Source organism: Chlorocebus sabaeus, chromosome 13 (genome assembly GCF_047675955.1).
Source record: "Chlorocebus sabaeus isolate Y175 chromosome 13, mChlSab1.0.hap1, whole genome shotgun sequence".
In the NCBI taxonomy this organism is placed as follows: domain Eukaryota; kingdom Metazoa; phylum Chordata; class Mammalia; order Primates; family Cercopithecidae; genus Chlorocebus; species Chlorocebus sabaeus.
This window is the reverse complement of record NC_132916.1, coordinates 55,356,735-55,374,637: the sequence shown is the minus strand read 5'-3', so window position 1 is coordinate 55,374,637 and position 17,903 is coordinate 55,356,735. Positions and strand designations below refer to the sequence as shown.

The window sequence follows — 17,903 nt, the reverse complement described above, 5'->3', positions numbered from 1 at the left end:
TAGTCATATTATAGGTGGATATAGTAGTATCTTATTTTTAGTCATTTCTCTATTTATTTATTTATTTATTTATTTATTTATTTATTTATTTAGAGACGGAGTCTCGTTTTTGCCCAGGCTGGAGTGCAATGGCACAATCCTTTCTCACTGCAACCTCCGCCTCTTGAGTTCAAGCAATTCTCCTGCCTCGGCCTCCTGAGTAGCTGGGACCACAGGCACGCGCTATGACACCCAGCCAATTGTTGTGTTTTTAGTAGAGATGGAGTTTCGCCATGTTGGCCAGGCTGGTCTAGAACTCCTGACCTCAAGTGATTTGTCTACCTCGGCCTCCCAAAGTTCTGGTGTTACAGGCATGAGCCACTGCGCCTGGCCATTTTTAGTAATTTCTCAGTTTAGGATTGAAATACGAAACAAGGATTTAATAGCTTTATAACTATATCACGGTACCTATACTATCTGGGTTAAAATGTACCTCCATTTTTATGTACAGTGTGAATAAATAGACATTCTTGTATAAATGAGTCGAAATGAATATTTTTTAATGTTGAAATATGGATGATGTATTTGCACAGTTTTTCTGTGTCTGAAAATTTGTCTATAGTAATTTATAGATAAAGATGATTAGACTGTACAATAGACCTCCCCTTATTCATAGTTTTGCTTTCTGCAGTGCAGTTACCTGCAGTCATCTGTGGTCTAAAATTATTACATGGAAAATTCTAGAAACAAGCAATTCATAAGTTTTCAGTTGCACACCATTTTTAGTAGCATGATGAAATATCACACTCTCTGCCCCATCCTGTGCGGGATGTGAATTATGCATTTGCCCAGTGGCTCCATGCTGTAGAAGCAACCACCTGTCAGTTACTTAGTAGCTGGCTTGGTGATCAGATTGACTATCGTAATATCACAGTGCTTGTGTTCAAATCATCCTTATTCTACTTAATAAGAGCACAAGAATAGTGATGGTGGCAATTTGAATATGCCAAAGAGAAGCTATCAGGTGCTTCCATTATGCGAAAAGGGGAAAGTTCTTAAGGAAAAAGAAAAAAATTGTGTGCTAAGGTTGCTAAGATCTATGGTAAGAATCCAATCTTCAACCTGTGAAATTGTGAAAAAAGAAAAAAAAATTTGTGCTAGTTTGGCTGTCGCACTTCAAACTGCAAAAGTTATGGCCACAGTGCGTAAACGCTTAGTTAGGGTGTAAGAGGGTGGCGAGACGCAGTGGCTCACGCCTGTAATCCCAGCATTTTGGGAGGCCAAGGCAGGATGATCACTTGAGTCCTGGAGTTTGAGATCAGCCTCGGCTGTAACATAGTGAGACTCTATCTCTACAAAAATGTAAAAAAATTAGCTGGGCATGGCAGTGCGTGCCTCTGGTCCCAGCTACTTGAGAGGCTGGGGTGGGAGGATTGTTTGAGTCCAGGAGGTCAAGGCTGCAGTGAGCCATGAGTGTGCCATTGCACTCCAGCCTGGGTGACAGGGTGAGACCCTGTCTCTAAAAATAAGTAAGAAAATTTAAAAAGTACAAGGCATTAAATTTGTGGGTGGAAGACATGAGCAGAAGAAACACGTTCCAATTGATGAGTCGGGTTTGGTACTCGCAGTGGTTTCAGGCATCTACTGGGCTTCTTTCCCCGAGGATAAGGGGGATCACTTTAAGTTGTGTACGTATACTTTTGGTGTCTATTCTAGGATGAATTAAAATGACAAAAATAAAAACAAAGTTGCAGGATGGAGACCCGAAGCAAAGCAAAAATCATAACCACAAAAACTAAATGAGAAAAAAACTCAGGATAGAAAAATTTTATAAAAATTATAGAATTACAGTTATGTCATTAAAACTAGTTTCTATGCCGAAGGGTTCTTCATTTAGGGGGTAGAACAGGCAGCAGGAAGCTGACTTTTTTCTTTGACCCGTGTGCATTTTCTAGCTGAGGAATGAAGTGACTTGGAACCAAACTGGGCTTCTCTACTGAGCATGTCCCTCTCCAGCAGGGTCTGGCTTGGGTGGGGCCAGTCTTGCTCATTAAGCTTTTGGACGCTGGATTTCCATCAGCTTTCCACAGTTTTCCAATGACAGGAAATAGCAGACAGCGGGCTTGATGTGCTTAAAAGCTGCGTATGTATTTCAAGGGGGGAGATTATTAGGACGTTTACATGCTTGTTTGTTTCTGCTTGTGGAGGAAGTTTGCTATTGAAAGTGTGACTAGTCAGGGGACTGAAAATTAGGAAAATACTAGTATACAGAGTAGATGGAATCTGAGTACGTACACTGTTTCACAAGGGAATATGTTGTGATATCTGAACTAAGCCCTATGAAAAATACATTTTTCTAGTGGGCCGAGTTTAGTTTTAGATGTCTTGTTTGCATTTTTCTAGGCAAATGTTGACTTTTGTCAGGCTATCTTTAACATGATAGCTGTTTCAGGTTTGACCTATGAGAATAATGAAGCTAGTTGGTTTGTTTTATATGCTTGTCTGGTTGTTTCACAATTTTTTCAGTGGCATGACATAATACTGTACAAAATTAGTACTATATTATTTCCGGAAGCACAGTGAGGACTATGTAAGGTTAATTGTGTGCAGTTATTTTCTTTTTAGCATCTTAAAGAATTATGACTTTCAATTTACTTCTAAAGTGCTTCATTTTCACCCTAACTTGTTTGATTAAAAGAAGCTGTACTGTAGCTATCAGAGATTTGAGTTCACAGTTTTTAGCGTCTACAGATTAGTAGCCATTTAACAGTTACCAAGGTCTGGTTATTGGTTTGATGTTGTCACACCCTAAGTAAATATTGATCAAATAAGAATAGGTATCAATATCTTCTTTTATTACTGAATATTTAATTGGTTGTCATGTTGAATACATGTGAAAATGTATATTGCCCAGATTCTGACATCCAGACTTGGGAAAAAATCTTCTTGCATTTTCTTTATATAATCTAACAGTCTAGCAGTCTTCAAAAAGATTCTTGCTTCATTGAGACTTCCTGACAAAATGAAAAGCAGGGCCACTGTAATTAGCGATGACCTCTGCGATTCCTTTTTTTATTGTTGACACTGTAAGGGATGCTCTATATCACTGAAGTGTTTATGGTATTTTGAGGGGGGTGCACGTGTACTTGGGAAGTTTAAGTTTTTCTTTTTTTTTTGTCACAAGGAAGATTTGTCTCTTCAAATTATTTGCATCGTGGGTGTGGGAGCTGAATAAATGATAACTGTTGAGGTGATGCTGATGACCTGGACAGTCATTTGTCCCCCGCATCTAGTTTGTAGTGTTCCTGTACAGATGATATGATATATTGATGATCTATAGTTTAGTATCATAACAGGATCACAAGGCAAGTTACATTGGAAAGGTAAATTTTTAACTTCGATGTTGGTTTTGCTTGCATTTTTTGGTGGACTCCAGACATTGAATGCCTGACCTATTCTCCAGCGTGATTCTCTACCAAATCACTTTTGCAAATGTTGGACTTTGAGAATTTTACCTCTAGGAAAACAAATACATTTCACTGAAGTAAAAACTTATCCTAGCCACCAGCACCTAAAAATAGTTATTTGAAGTTCTCACTAAGTAGTTCTGAACTAAATGAATCCTCAGAGTAGAAATACTTAAGGAAAAAAAAAAAAAAAAAAAAAAAAGGTTTTATAGCACTCTAGATGGCATGTCTGTAATTCCATTGTAGTTACAGCTTTTCCCGCCGAGGGAAAGTTGCTCTTATCGTGCCAGGCTTGGAGGGTCCATAATTTGGATACTCTCTGGCACCTTCTGCTGATCAGCCGGTGGACTGGGGTCAGCGTTTGGATATGCTTGCTTAAGCTAGAAAAGTCATTCAGTCTATAGTCTTAGTTTTTAGCATGTATGCTATGTATTGGTAGAACTCTTCAGTACTCCTTTAACTATTTAAAATGGCAGAAGAACTAACAGCCAAAACTTAAGAAGTGAATTATGTTTTTTATGAGGTTTAGGTATTTATGCCTGTTGACTACAGCATTCTAAAGCTTATAGAGAAGAGGATTTGAAAGTGTGAGATCAGTGTAGGCTCCAGCTTGCTGGACTTGTCATAGTGTGGGGGAGTTGATTGACTTTGACAAGCTTTTGTCTTATGACCTATTAAAATGCAGCGTCTGCAGCCTGTGCATTTATCCTGTGCAGTTAACCTTGGTGGATTTGTCGTTTGCTTATTTAGGAAATGCCTCCTGAACCACTACTGTTACTTTTTAGAGTTTTACTCACACAGAAATAGTATTAGACTGGTTGTTGATTACTGTTGGATACCAAGTGGGCACGAGTTTTATGATGGGGATGGGGAGCCATTTTATGCATAAGATTGTTGTGGGATGAGCTTAGGAAAAATAGGCTCGCTGGCATCTGTCATGATCATGGGAGTCTGTTGGTATTGGCCCTGCTCTGGTTTGAGCGTGGTTATGATGTCACTGGAATAAACTGCACGTTAGCGTTTTTTTTTTTTTTTTTTTTCTATGGAGCATTCATTATAGGGGGGTGGCCCAAATAAATGTTCCCTAAATGCCAGGAACATCACAAAAGATACTTATCAGGAAGCCACCGGATGCAAACACTGTGCTAGGAACATGTAGTTGTTTATCTGCACAAAAGTTTTACCTTCTTCATGTGAATATAGTAGCAGATGGGCAGGGAAGAGGTGTGGACAGGAAACTTGATGACAAACTTGTGCTGTCAGGCCAATTTTATTCCTGCTTTTCCCTGTGAGGAGGAAGCTGCTGAAAGAGATTGGGGAGTGTTTATGTATGACCAGCTTAGACATTTAATAGGACTCTTCCCATTCTGTTTATTCTGCCTTTAAAAAAAATGTCCCCAACTTTCAGAGAACTCTGTTTCCAAGTGCCCTGTTCCCAGCCCTCCAGCAGATAATACGAATAATCTTTTTATGCTGCCTGCATATGCACCAATATTATTGTCAGCAAAAGACACTTGTTTGTTTCAAGTCCACACTGAGTAAAAAAGGATAAAAAACAAGCATAAAACAAGTTCCTGTTTTCTCAGGAACTGTAATTGACTCTTGAACAACACAAGCCTGCACTGCATAGGTCCGCTCATGTGTGAGTTTTTTCAGTAAATCTAATCAGCCCTGTATATAGGCCACTTCTGTATCTGCAACCAAATTCAGGTTGAAAATAACTGTTCGCAGGGTGCTAAACTCGGATACAGATGGCTGACGTTTCCTTGTCCACAGGTTCAGCAAGGCTGACAGCGGGACTTGAGTATGTGTGGATTTGGATACTGAGGGACAACTGTATTTTTTTAAATGAAGAACTGATACACTTCTTAAAAAAAAATGTTGCTGCACTAAAAGCTTGGGTGTTGAGCTTATACTACTTAGGGGAACAATCTAGATGGGGTAAGTGGTGGGTTTGTGAAATATACTGAAGTGGAGGCTGGCAGAAATCAGTTTCTTTGAGGATACAGAAACAGTCTTAACCTTCATACACTAGGAAATCCAAAGCTTAGGCCATCTTAATGCTACTGCTCAGCTGGAGTCGACGTTCATTTGTGTGGCTAGAGCTGTGTGACAGGGCAAAGTGGCATTGTGGCTTGTGGGAGTCATACACGTGTTGTCTCCAAGGAAGCTGGCTAACCAAGCTGGGTTCACTTAATGCATAAATATTGTCCTCCTAGTAAAATACTTAAGTGCTTAAGTTTATGAAAACTTCTGTTGAGTAAAAACATCATCTCCCATGTCTGTACCTCGGCAGTCATCCTCCATTGACTGCCACCCTCCATTCCGCGTAATCACTGTTGTGACTCTCTTGCATCCTTCCCTAGTTTCTTTACTCATTTAAAGGAAAATGTGTGTGTGTCCATATTCACATCCTTTGTATGTGTATCTCCCACATGCTTTGCTTTCAATCTATAAGGTGTACTGTCTGTATAAGGTATCCTATCCCTATAAAGTGACCTATCGCTTATACCATCTGAATCTTGCTGTTTATACTTAACAATGTACTTAATAATTGGAGTAATTTTCCCAACTGGGGTGGTAGCCTTTCTCATCTTTTCTCTTTACAGTTGCATAGTATTCTGTTGTATGAATGTGGTGTAATGCCCCCTGTTGATGGACATGGATCCTTAGCTTTTACAGTGTTGTAGTGAGTCACCTTTACATAATTATTTTACATGTGCACAAATACGTCTGTAGGATACTTTACCACAAGCTTATCCAACCTGTGGCCTGTAGGCCACATGAGGCCTGGGACAGCTTTGAATTCTGCCCAACACAAATTTGTAAACTTTCTTAGAGCATTATGAGATTTTTTTGTTTTGTTTTGTTTTTTAAATCTCATCAGCTATTGTTAGTGTACTTTATGTGTGGCCCAAGACTTTCTTCTTTTTCCAGTGTGGCCCAGGGAAGCCACAAGATTGGACACCCTGCATTACCACAAGCAGGATTACTAAAGTGTGGACACATCTGGAATTTTGAAAGCTGTTGGCAAATTGACTTCCACTGGGCCCATACCAGTTTATTCTTCTGCTAGCAGTTGTTTGAGAATGCCTTCGTTCCCATAGTCTTGCTCAGTGAGTGCATGATTACACTTTTGGATGTCTCCATTCTGAATTTTTAGTTTCATTTCTTCTACTAAAGGTGTGACAAGCACCTCTTCATATGTTTATGTGCCATTTGTGTTTCTTTCTTTTCTTTTCTTTTCTTTTCTTTTCTTTTCTTTTCTTTTCTTTTCTTTTCTTTCTTTCCCTCCCTCCCTCCCTCCCTCCCTCCCTCCCTCCCTCCCTCCCTCCCTCCCTCCCTCCCTCCCTCCCTTCCTTCCTTCCTTCCTTCCTTCCTTCCTTCCTTCCTTCCTTCCTTCCTTCCTTCTTTCTTTCTTTCTTTCTTTTCTGTTTATCCATTAGCCACTTTCTCTACCATTGGACCAATGATTTAAATTGGCCTAGCCAAAAATTTAAAAATAAAATTTGTTGTTTATTTTTTTAATGTTGAGGCAACTTACACCCAAGCTTGTTTTATTGGACTTTTAAATTCAGGTTCCATGAATTCAGATAGAGACCAAATAAAATTGGGAAAGAGAATTATTCCTCTCTAAAAAGCATGTAATGACTATTTGTATGTTATGAGTGTTTAACCAGCATTTCCTATGAAGGACCATTCATTGTGTGATTTCCTGAAGAGATAACGAGAAAATCTTGGCTGCTTTTCAAGCTAGTAGTAATTTTAAAATCTGAGTTACCAAGATTTATGAATTGGTTACAAGTTGTTTGACCTATGAATGCTAATCTTATTACCTATGTCTCCCACTATACTGAGAGCAGGATTCTTTCATCTGTATTACTGGTGCCTGGTGCATATGCTTTGAGAGTACTCAATAAACACTTGTTTTGAAAGAAGAGGATAAGATACTGACCCCACTCACATCCTGATGGTCACTGAAATTCATGAGGGGTGCTCTGTTAGAACATCCTGCTAATGATTATAAAGCCCCAAAACATAGTGGTAATTATCAATTTTACTTTTCAGCAAATCATTAGCTGTGAGGCATCATGCTAGGTGCAAGTTATACAGTAGTGAAGTCGTTTTGGGATTGAAGGCAGTGTTGGACAAGGTCTTTAGAGCTGGATGGCCTGGGTTTGAGTTCTGGCACTTCTCTTTATTGGTTATATGGCTTTGACCTACCCATCTATCCTCTTTTTACCTTTTTCATCTGTAACATGAGAATAATTTCAGTTCCTTCCTAAAAGGGTTGAGAAGGTTCGAGTTGCTGCATGCAATGTTTCTAGAGCAGTGTTTAACAACTAACTGATATTATCATGATTATTTATGTTATGATTACTGTTATTACTACCATTACTGGTTTTTTTTAGTGAACAAATAAAGTTATTTTCTTGGCAGAATCTCTATGTGATGACAGTGGCTGATCATTTATTATGAATTTATTATGTGCCAGGCACTTTATGTATTATAGCATCTAATCTAATACTTGGAATCAACCAATGAGTACATTTTATTATCCTTTTTTTTTTTTTTTTTGCTTATGAGGAAGCTGAAACTCAGCAAGGCTAAAATAACTTGTCTGCAGTTACATGGCTAATAAGCAGAGCTGAAATTCTAATCCTGTTTTATTTCCCAGTCTTGATCTCCAAACCACCAGGCTATTTTATTCAGACATAGGTAACTTCGCACAGAAAGAACGTAGCTTCAGGCTGGACGTGGTGGCTCATGCCTGTAATCCCAGCTCTTTGGGAGGCTGAGGCGGGTGGATCACTTGAGGTCAGGAGTTTGAAACCAGCCTGGTCAACATGGTGAAACCCCGTGTCTACTAAAAATACAAAAATTAGCCAGGCATGGTGGCATGCACCTGTAATCCCAGCTAGTCGGGAGGCTTTGGCAGGAGAATCGCTTGAACCCAGCAGGTGGAGATTGCAGTGAGCTGATAACATGCCATGGCACTTCAGCCCTGGGCGACAGAGGGAAACTCCATCTGAAAAAAAAAGCAAAAGAAAAGAAAGAATATAGCTTCAGCTTTGATTATTACGCAGAATTGGGTCTCTGCCTGAGAGAAGGAATTGGAGCAGATGCCGTTCACCAAAATTTCTGACCATACTACTCAGTGTGCATAATTGATTGATGAGAACTCAGCAGGGTTCTGGATGTCTCTGTCATCTCTGCTAGTGTGTGTTGTTGGATTGCCAGTATTACAAGGTTTATATGCATTATGGTTATGTGAATAAAGATATCCAATATTAGAGGCCTTCATGATTTATGTGTGGCCTCTGGTTGTTTAGCTTTAACTTCAGGAAATTGTATCTATTTCCAAGATTGCCTTAGTTGCTGGTGGAGAATGCTTTGCCTGGCACACGTCTTTTTCTTGACTCCATCCTTAATGACAGCAGTAGGGACTTGCTTTCAACAAAGAAGATTGTTATTGCTACTGGATGTTATTTAAAAGTATGCCTTAGTTTTCATATACCCGTCTCTCCAACATATGAAGAAAGGGACTCATATGTTGATCAAGTAAGATTTTTTTTTGTTTCATTTTTATTTAGAGTTGTTAGAATAAAGAATTAATGGTTTATCTCACTAATATTAACTCAAGTATTAGGTTTTAAAAAATTGAACATCATTTGGAAAAAATGGAATACTTTGACAACCATAGCTCTTAGGTATGAGGGTCATAAAATGCAAGTGGGAGTAATAATGACCCGAGATCTACATGTACTCTCAGTTTCTTAATGCTTATTTTCTAATGCTCTCCTCAGAATATGCAGAAGTCAACATCAAGATGTTTTTGAGTACAAGTCACTGAAATCCCTGGCTCATTGAGCCCTCTTCTCTGTGATTCTCTTGCTAGTGTCCTTTGTTGTGTGACAGTGTGTCACCAGGCTTTTTCTTCTCTGTGGATTCAAGATGACAACAGCATTTAACAGAGTTATGTATACAATGTTCAGAGACAGCAGAAGGGGCCTCCTCTTCCTGTGGCTCTTTTTAGAGGGAGAGATCCTTTTCCAGAAGCCCACCAGTGGACTTTGTGCATATTTTCTTGGCAAGGGGTGGGAGACTACCACGATTGCCCTAGACCAGTAGATGCTACCCTTCAGGCCCATCCGGAGCTAGCCTCTGTTGAAACACATATGGAAGGGGGGAAGTGGAACAAAATTTAGGTTCCGTTAAAAAGGAGAAAGAGTGGAAGAAATATATGCTCTGAATGTCACCTGATCCCATCTAGACTTGAACTAGCGAAGATTGTAGTTCATATATTTTGTATGTGTGGGTTTAATTTAAACTGGATATTAGTTTACATCTTTATAGTAATAGCTCTGTCTCTCTAATAGGTCCCTTATCCCTTTAAAAAGAAATAAGTGATATAGTGGGTTATAAAGGTAACTAGGGTGAGCAGCATTGGATTACTTGTTCATCCTCCCTATATAGATAATATGAGCTAACAAATAGTTCCTTTGGAATGTATTTATACTTACTTGAATATGAAGTATAGTATTTTCTAGACCATCTGACACTTAAGAAACATAAACCTATGAGGGTAAGGACTTACTTGCACTCTGCTGCTCTAAATCTGCTTGTTTTTGTTATTCCTTCTTCCTCCATATATTTCTTCTTCCTTGTTCCCCTTCCCCCTCCCTCTCCTCTCTCTTCCTCCTCCCCCTCCACCCCTGCCTCTCCTGCCTTTTCCCCTTCTCCTTTTAAATGATGAATATATTTGAGAAGCATCACTCCATTATTTCAAGTAGAGTTAGGTGGCTGCTGAATCATTTCTATATTTGTTCCCCCCCGCACACGTTTGATGCGTTAATGGCATCAAATAGTGCAGTATTAAAAGACCTTCTCTTTTAATAGCTATAGACCGTTTGGGGAGGTGAACGTACGAGCACTTGATTTTGGGTATCAGCAGGATGCTCTACATATCCTCTGCCCACAAGCAGATGAAAACTAGTTTTGTCAGATGTAGAAAATGGCCAGATTACAATTGTCTATACATTGCCAGTATGTTTAAAGTTCAATGGTTATTTGTTTCAAAGTTTTGTTGTTTTCTCAAAGCTCAAGTGAAAGTCTCCCTCCATCCTCTCACTACCATTTTTGAAGCTTAGAAATGCATTCCTTCCCATTTTGTGAATCTTGGGTCCTTAAAAAATGGGTTGAGCTCTCTTGGTAGAAATCAAAGACCCTCATATTGCTTGTGATCTCAGCAGAGAATGGGAGCTACTCAGCTGGCAGCAGCACCTACCCTGTTCCCTGCTCAGGGGTTTTATTAACAGTAAGGTCCCAGTTTCCTCAAGGTTTTAAGGAAACATCTGAACCCAAGAATTAACATGAACCCCTTGCTTGAAGTTGTTTGTGTGTTTGTAAGGTTGTGTATCTGCTTTGCTTTGCTGGCTGTAGTATTCTGATTAAGGGCCAATGTTTTAAGTAGCATGATGTTATATGGTTGGCAGTTCAGCCTACTGATAGAGATAGCACGTTAAAACGTACCTCCTTTTTTAAACTTTGGGAAAAAAAAGAATGGGTTTATGTAACACAGCTCCTTACCTAATCAGTACTGATCCTCTATTGATGATGGTTTTCTGCTTCGTTGCATGTTAAATGATGCATGCTTTTTCTCATGAAGCTGTCACAATAACGAATACTTTTATCAACCCAGATGGAGCATGCCAACATGGTAATTGTGTCAAAACCACATGCTTGTCTAATGGGCGGGCTGTTCACAGCAGTGTTCTTTTTGGTTGATGATAAGTAGAAAGATCATTACTTAATGTATTATATAACTATACTAATGATGGATTTTGGGTAATTATAATTAAATATTAGTCAATGAGCATTGCCAGAATTTGGGAAACCTTAGTTCCAGTTTTGGCTTGCCCATCTGACTTTACCATCTCAGGCAAATCTCCTGGTCTTTCTGATCCTCAGTTTTGTTGTTGATAAAATAAAGTGAGGATATTAGGCTAGATGACTGAACAATACTCATTTAGTAAGTACTTATTAGGTACCTATTATGTGCCAGTCTAGATGCTGGAAACATAGCAGTATATAAAAGAAAGATCCCAGTCCTCATGGAGCTTTCGTTGTAGAGGGAATGTCAGCATTCCACTGCAAGAGTTCTCATTTTCATGGGTGATAGAGTTTAAAGGCTTATCCACATCTGAAAGAAACTCAGGGTTATAGGCATGATAATTAGGGTGAGTGAATGTACTGTAATCATGTTTTCTTGATGGTGGTAATTTGTTCAAGAAACCATTTTATCAACAAAGAAGGTAGTGTTTTGTTTTGAGCTCTGTTGAACTCTTGAAACTGTTTCAAGAATATGTTGAGTAATGATCCAATTAGTCTTTTCCATTGTTTTCTGTCTTGTAACTTCTATTTGGATGGGTGACAATGATTGTCACTTTTGAGGCTCTTAACCCTTGTAGGTGTTGTGAATACAGTGGTGATTGAGGATGACTTTGTGAGGCTTAACCATATGGTTTTGTCGGTGCTCTTCATGTCTATATTTGTACTTTGTCTTCAGTTTCTGTTGACCGGCTCAGTTATGATTACATGGTCAAGCAATAACGTTCAAATGGGATTTTCTTTGTGATTTAAATTCACCTATAAATTTCTTACTTTTAAGAGAGAGTATTCTGAATAAATCCGAGAACACATTTTTGTTATTTTATAGTCATTTTCACTAACTGGCAGGAACCTTCTTTGAGTACTAGGCCAAGGACTCTGTGGTTGAGCAGGTCATTCACACATAATGGAACTGTGATTGCATTTGAAGTGTGTGTGAGGGAAGGTACACACAGCTGGGTGGTTCTCCATTAGTGGCCTTGGATAAGTGACTTCTGTTTATTATTTGTAAAATAGGGATAATACATACTTTGTAGAATATTTTGAGAAACAGATTATGGGTACTGTGTCAGACAGTAAACAGTGAGTAGTGACCCTTACGATTAAAATATAAACAACTATTAATGCTTTTAACATAATAGTGGAAACTCAAATTTTATATTTCACTGCTTCTAAAATATTTTGGCCAAAAAGCAGCCTTAGCTGATTGGTTCCCAGACTGTTTCTCACAGCCAAAGTAATTAGAGAGCTGCCAATTTACCTTGGTTAGCTTAGACAAGTATGGGGCATTTTGGTTTTAATTTTACCAGGACATTTATTTAGCTCTTAGAATGTAGCTAGAGAGTATATACTAGAAATATACTTTGGTTATTTCATGATTAAAGTAAATAATACTGTCCACTTAAATGGTACATGGGAAATGGTACGTTAAAGAAGGAAAAAAGGTTTTCTGTGCAATATGGAGCTGGTTTACCTGTCCTCGGGTCTTGTTGGAAGATACACTTTTGAATTTCAAATGCCTGAGAATGAGAAGCAGCATAGAATATGTAGGTAGGATAGTTAACTATTCCCTCTTACATAGCATTGCTGTCAAGGATATTACTGTACCCTGATCTCCCTGCCTTGCTGTGTATTTCTCCTGGCCCTCATGTGTTTTCTTCTGCCTGACCTTACATGATGATGGTGATAAGAGCTCTTTTAAGGATCCTCTAAGTTTAAGCTACCCTTTTTCTCTAGGTGATGTATCCCCTGCTATCACCCATATGCTGACAACGTCTAAACCCTATCTCTAGTGTGTATCTAGTCTCCAATCAAAACCTGCTTGTCTCGGGGTCATCTAGACATCGCCACAACTTCTCAATCACAGTGAATTCAAAATTGAATTATATATGTCAGCCAGACCCGCTTTTACAGGTGTTCCCCATTTCCATGAATGGTTCTACCATCGCCCTAGTCTTCCATGACCTGGGCCTTTTCCTTGACTCTTTCCTCTCTTTGACTTTCTATATTCAGCCTGGATATCAAGTCATATCCACTCTACTTCTTTACCTGTAGATTAATATCTTGTCCTTTACCCTACTGTTTTCTGCCATAGTAGAGACCATCGTCGTCTCAGGTCTGGATCAACCAGAGATCGGATCAACCCAATCTCCTGGATGTCTTTCTGCTTCAGTTTTTTCTTTCATCCTGTACTTTACAGCCAAGTTGGGCTAAGTGAAATGAGAATCTTATTACATTTCTCCTCTACTTCAAGCACTTATGTAACTTCTCATTGCTTTTCAAATAACCCCCGCATTGCCTTTAAAATAACACAAAATCTTTTATGTTTTGGCTTCTGCCTTCCTTTCTTACTTCATTATTACCAGTTCAGCTTCCGCCCGTCCTATCTTCACTCATAAGCCCCCACTTCACTTGTACAGAGGATTATTGTTCTGTGCCTGTGGTTTCCTTTTTTATGAGGAATGTTCTCATGTTTCCACACAACTCCCTATGCCTGACACATACCTTCCATTCTGGCTATTTTGTCTGAATAATGAGTACCCATTTAAAAAAATAAACTCAGATGTCAACTTCTGCAGAAACGCCTGCCTGGTGACCCTTTTCTTCTCCTAACCTGGTGGGTTAAGTCCTTTGCTTGTTGTTGTTGTTGTTGTTGTTGTTGTTTTGAGACAGGGTCTCGCTCTGTTGCCTAGGCTTGAGTGCAGTGACACAATCTTGGCTCACTGCAACCTCTGCCTCCCGGGTTCAAGCAATTCTCCTGCCTCAGCCTCCCAAGTAGCTGGGATTACAGAGACGTGCCACCACGCTCGGCTAATTTTTGTATTTTTAGTAGCGATAGGGTTTTGCCATGTTCAAGCCAGGATGGTCTCGAACTCCTGACCTCAAGTGGTCCACCCTCCTCAGCCTCCCAAAGTACTGGGATTATAGGCATGAGCCACCGCACTTGGCCTAGTCCTGTGCTTTTTGTGCAACATGCTGTTGACTTATCTATGCTTATTTGTAGCCCTCACTCCCTTAGCTCCTCAAAGGTTGTCTTTATTCATGTGCCTATGGCTTACCACATCATAGAAGCCATTAAATATAGGCAAATTGACTTGACTATTTTTGTGGTTGCATATTAGATGTGAAAAACATTTTAAAGTTATTTTTATTGAGAAAATTTACATATCACAAAATTCACCCTTTTAAAGTTGGTGGTTTTGGATATATTCATAAGGTTGCCGGGGGTGAGGGGGAATGCAGAGTGACTACTAATGGGCACAGGATTTCTTTCTGGAGTGATGAAAATGCTCTAGAATTAGTGATGATGGTTGCACAACCTTGTGAGTATACTCAAAATCACTAACTGTATACTTTAAGAGGGTGAAATTTATGGTACATGAATTATGTCTTAATAAAGCTTTAAAACAAGTGTACTTTTTTTTGACTTATTCTAGTTTGTACCACTTAAAAAGTTAAGAAAAAAAGTTTTAAGAGATGGGGTCTCACTCTGTTTCTCAGGCTGGCCTCAGACTCCTGGGCTCAAGCATGTTTCTTGCCTCAGACTCCCAAGTAACTGGGACTACTAAAATACACCATGTCCATCTCTAAGTTTTTACCACCTTTGAAGATAGCTGGGACACTGCTTGTTGTCCAGGGTGCCAGGACTCTGGGCACTTATTATTGGCAAGGGAGGGGAGAGTGAATGTGATCAGCTGTCTCTGCAGGCCCTGCCTGTTGTCCTTTATGTCATCGTGCTGCAACACTTTAAAAGTCCCTCTTTGCTTATGTAAAATTTAGTTATTTTCAGAATTAATTTAAATTTTGTTCTAATTTAGTTATGATAAGAGCAATCGTCGGATGCGTTTTTTCCACCTCATAGTGTCTTCATTTGGTATGGATTATGGCCCTTAGATACTTATATATACAAAGAAAAGTGTGATTACGGTTGGGTAGGATGGAGGTTTGGGGTTTTGATTAGAATTTGAGTACCTTTTCCAGAAGATTTAACTTTTACATTGGAACATTGATGGTGAATTACGGGATTTAATATTGGAACACAGAATAATATGTTTTTGTTCCAGATTTTACCTTCTTGCTGTTATACACCATACACTTAAAATTGGTTTTTCTAATACCTAGCACTTTGGTAGATTTTGGGTTTAATGTATGAAATTGTAGTGAAATGTGTCTCATTGCTTACTAGCACTGTTGATAATGTTTTCATGTTACAGAATAAAGAATACCAAGTACAGATAAAAGTACTTTTTCTTAAAAAAATTGGATTTTAAAAATCAATTATTGTTTATAACAAGTTGAAAGCAAATAAAATCAATCCCTGTTTCTTGAGTTCTTGATGATTTTATAACTATATAGAACTTAGAACACACAGAGTTCTATTGTGATACTAGTTTTGGGTCTGTGATTCTGATAGAGAATTCTAGAAGTTAGAGCAACAGTCTCCATTTTGTCTTAGGCTTTTCAATCTTCTTTCTTGATGTGCTTTCTCCCAGTTATCTGTTACTCCCCTTCCCATCTTTCCTTATCATGCCCCTTGCAACCAAACTAAATTTGAGAGAACTTATAAAATGACATTTTGTGATTTTTGTTTTGATTACAGCATAAGCTGTGACCATGACTACTGAAGTAGGCTCTGCGTCTGAAGTGAAGAAGGACTCTGGCCAGTTAGGAACAGATGCAACCAAGGAAAAGCCTAAAGAAGTAGCAGAAAATCAGCAGAATCAGTCATCCGATCTAGAGGAGGAAAAAGGTTCCCAGCCAGCTCCTGCAGCTGAAAGCCAAAGTAGTCTACGCCGCCAGAAGAGAGAGAAGGAAACATCTGAGAGCAGGGGTATTTCTCGGTTCTTACCGCCATGGCTTAAGAAGCAAAAGTCATATACCTTAGTAGTGGCCAAAGATGGAGGAGATAAAAAAGAACCCACCCAAGCTGTTGTTGAAGAACAGGTCTTAGATAAAGAGGAACCCCTTCCGGAAGAACAGAGACAGGATAAGGGTGATGCTGAAGAAATGGCTCAGAAGAAACAACAGGAGATCAAGGTTGAAGTCAAGGAAGAAAAACCCTCAGTGAGCAAAGTGGAGATGCAGGTATGTTTGGGAATAATTGCCTGGAAATGAAAACCTAGTAGCGTAACCACATAACAAAAAGGGTTTGTTTTGGATCATTTCCAGATTTCTTGTACTGAGATACTGCTTTGGCTTAATGTATACGGAATGGGTCTTAGATTGGTCTACCATAGCCTTTCCCTGTTACTCCTTGAAAAAAAACTCCACTATATATGCACATTGCTAAAAAATTCATGTCTGTAACCTGTTAAGGTGAGATAGATACTCTGAGCCCTGCCATCTGTTTTTTAAACAGAATGCTCTTTTATGCCTCTTTTAAGTTTTCACTGGACAGTAAGTAGTAGATTTGTGTGTGCGCATTTTGGTTGCCTAACAAAGCCTAGATTTTGCCATGGTATAAGATTTTAATTGGAAATGTTATTATTTGAGATGATACTTAAATTGTAGTTGCTGGGATGTAGTTTCTTTGATTCATTTAATGCTAAATAACCAACTTGGCAAAATGAGAATTTTGACCATGAGAAGAGGATGAGGGGAAATATACTTTCTATTGGAATTTTCAAGTCTTTAAAAATCTGAGAGTTACAGTGTTTAAAGTAACGATCCTAATTCTTATGAAACATTTTCCTTTTAATGTGTTGTCATCTGCAAGTTGGTTGACTATAGTATCAATTTAATTTTTTTTCCTCAACAGCCTACTGAATTAGTAAGTAAGGAGAGAGAAGAGAAGGTGAAGGAAACACAGGAAGACAAATTTGAAGGAGAAGCAGCAAAGAGGGAGACCAAGGAAGTGCAGACCAATGAACTGAAAGCAGAGAAGGCATCTCAAAAACTCACCAAGAAGACCAAAACTGTCCAGTGTAAAGTGACCCTCTTAGATGGCACCGAATACAGCTGTGACCTGGAGGTGAGATAAGGAGCTGAGTGAGAGCTAGCTTAATGTGTGGATTGTGACATGACATGATAAATAGATTTTTGTGTTTTTCTAAGTTCCTATAAGCCAGTTTATTACAGTTTTGTACTAAAAAAAAAATACATTGAAGTGGGTCATCATTTCTGTCACAAACAATATTTCATGACCTTAGGATAAGCAGAGATGCTATTCTGCCAGTCTGCACTAGTCATGTTTACTGGTTGGTGTGTATTCTGAATGGGTGTTAAATATTTGGAATGTTGCTTTTGGCTAGAAGATATTTTTCTTGAGGGAAAATGATAGCACTAGGCTGACATTTCAGAATAAAGAAGTTTCAGCAGTAAACTTAGCCCCAAGTGTTTTATCCTGAGACAGATACTAGCTTAACATCTAATTTGTTTAGTTTCATTTAATTAAAAAACACCTGTGATTTGCAAAACATACAATTAGTGCTGTTGCTGACAGAAGTCAGTTTAATCTTTTAATGCGTCTAGTAACTTATAATTTTATATCAATCAGAAGGGTTTGTTGCTTTCCACAAATTATTTACGTAACATATACTGATAGCTAATGTTTACTGAAGAACTGTG

The 17,903-nt window shown here is 38.8% G+C and overlaps 1 protein-coding gene across 23 annotated transcripts in view; it reads left to right on the top strand.

The window, feature by feature from the left end:
• The window catches only part of EPB41L2 (erythrocyte membrane protein band 4.1 like 2), a 225,918-nt gene that overhangs the window by 91,331 nt on the left and 116,684 nt on the right, over positions 1 to 17,903 (top strand). For 18 of the 23 annotated variants that reach the window (XM_038000914.2, XM_038000908.2, XM_038000903.2 and 15 more), the window contains 2 exons: positions 15,937 to 16,421; positions 17,095 to 17,307. In XM_038000914.2, coding sequence (XP_037856842.2) covers positions 15,951 to 16,421; positions 17,095 to 17,307 — 684 coding nt within the window. In that variant the 5' untranslated portion in view covers positions 15,937 to 15,950. Of the gene's footprint in view, positions 1 to 2,001; positions 2,123 to 15,936; positions 16,422 to 17,094; positions 17,308 to 17,903 lie in introns of those variants that run through there. The other 5 variants (XM_038000917.2, XM_038000910.2, XM_038000900.2 and 2 more) reach the window with 2 other exon arrangements.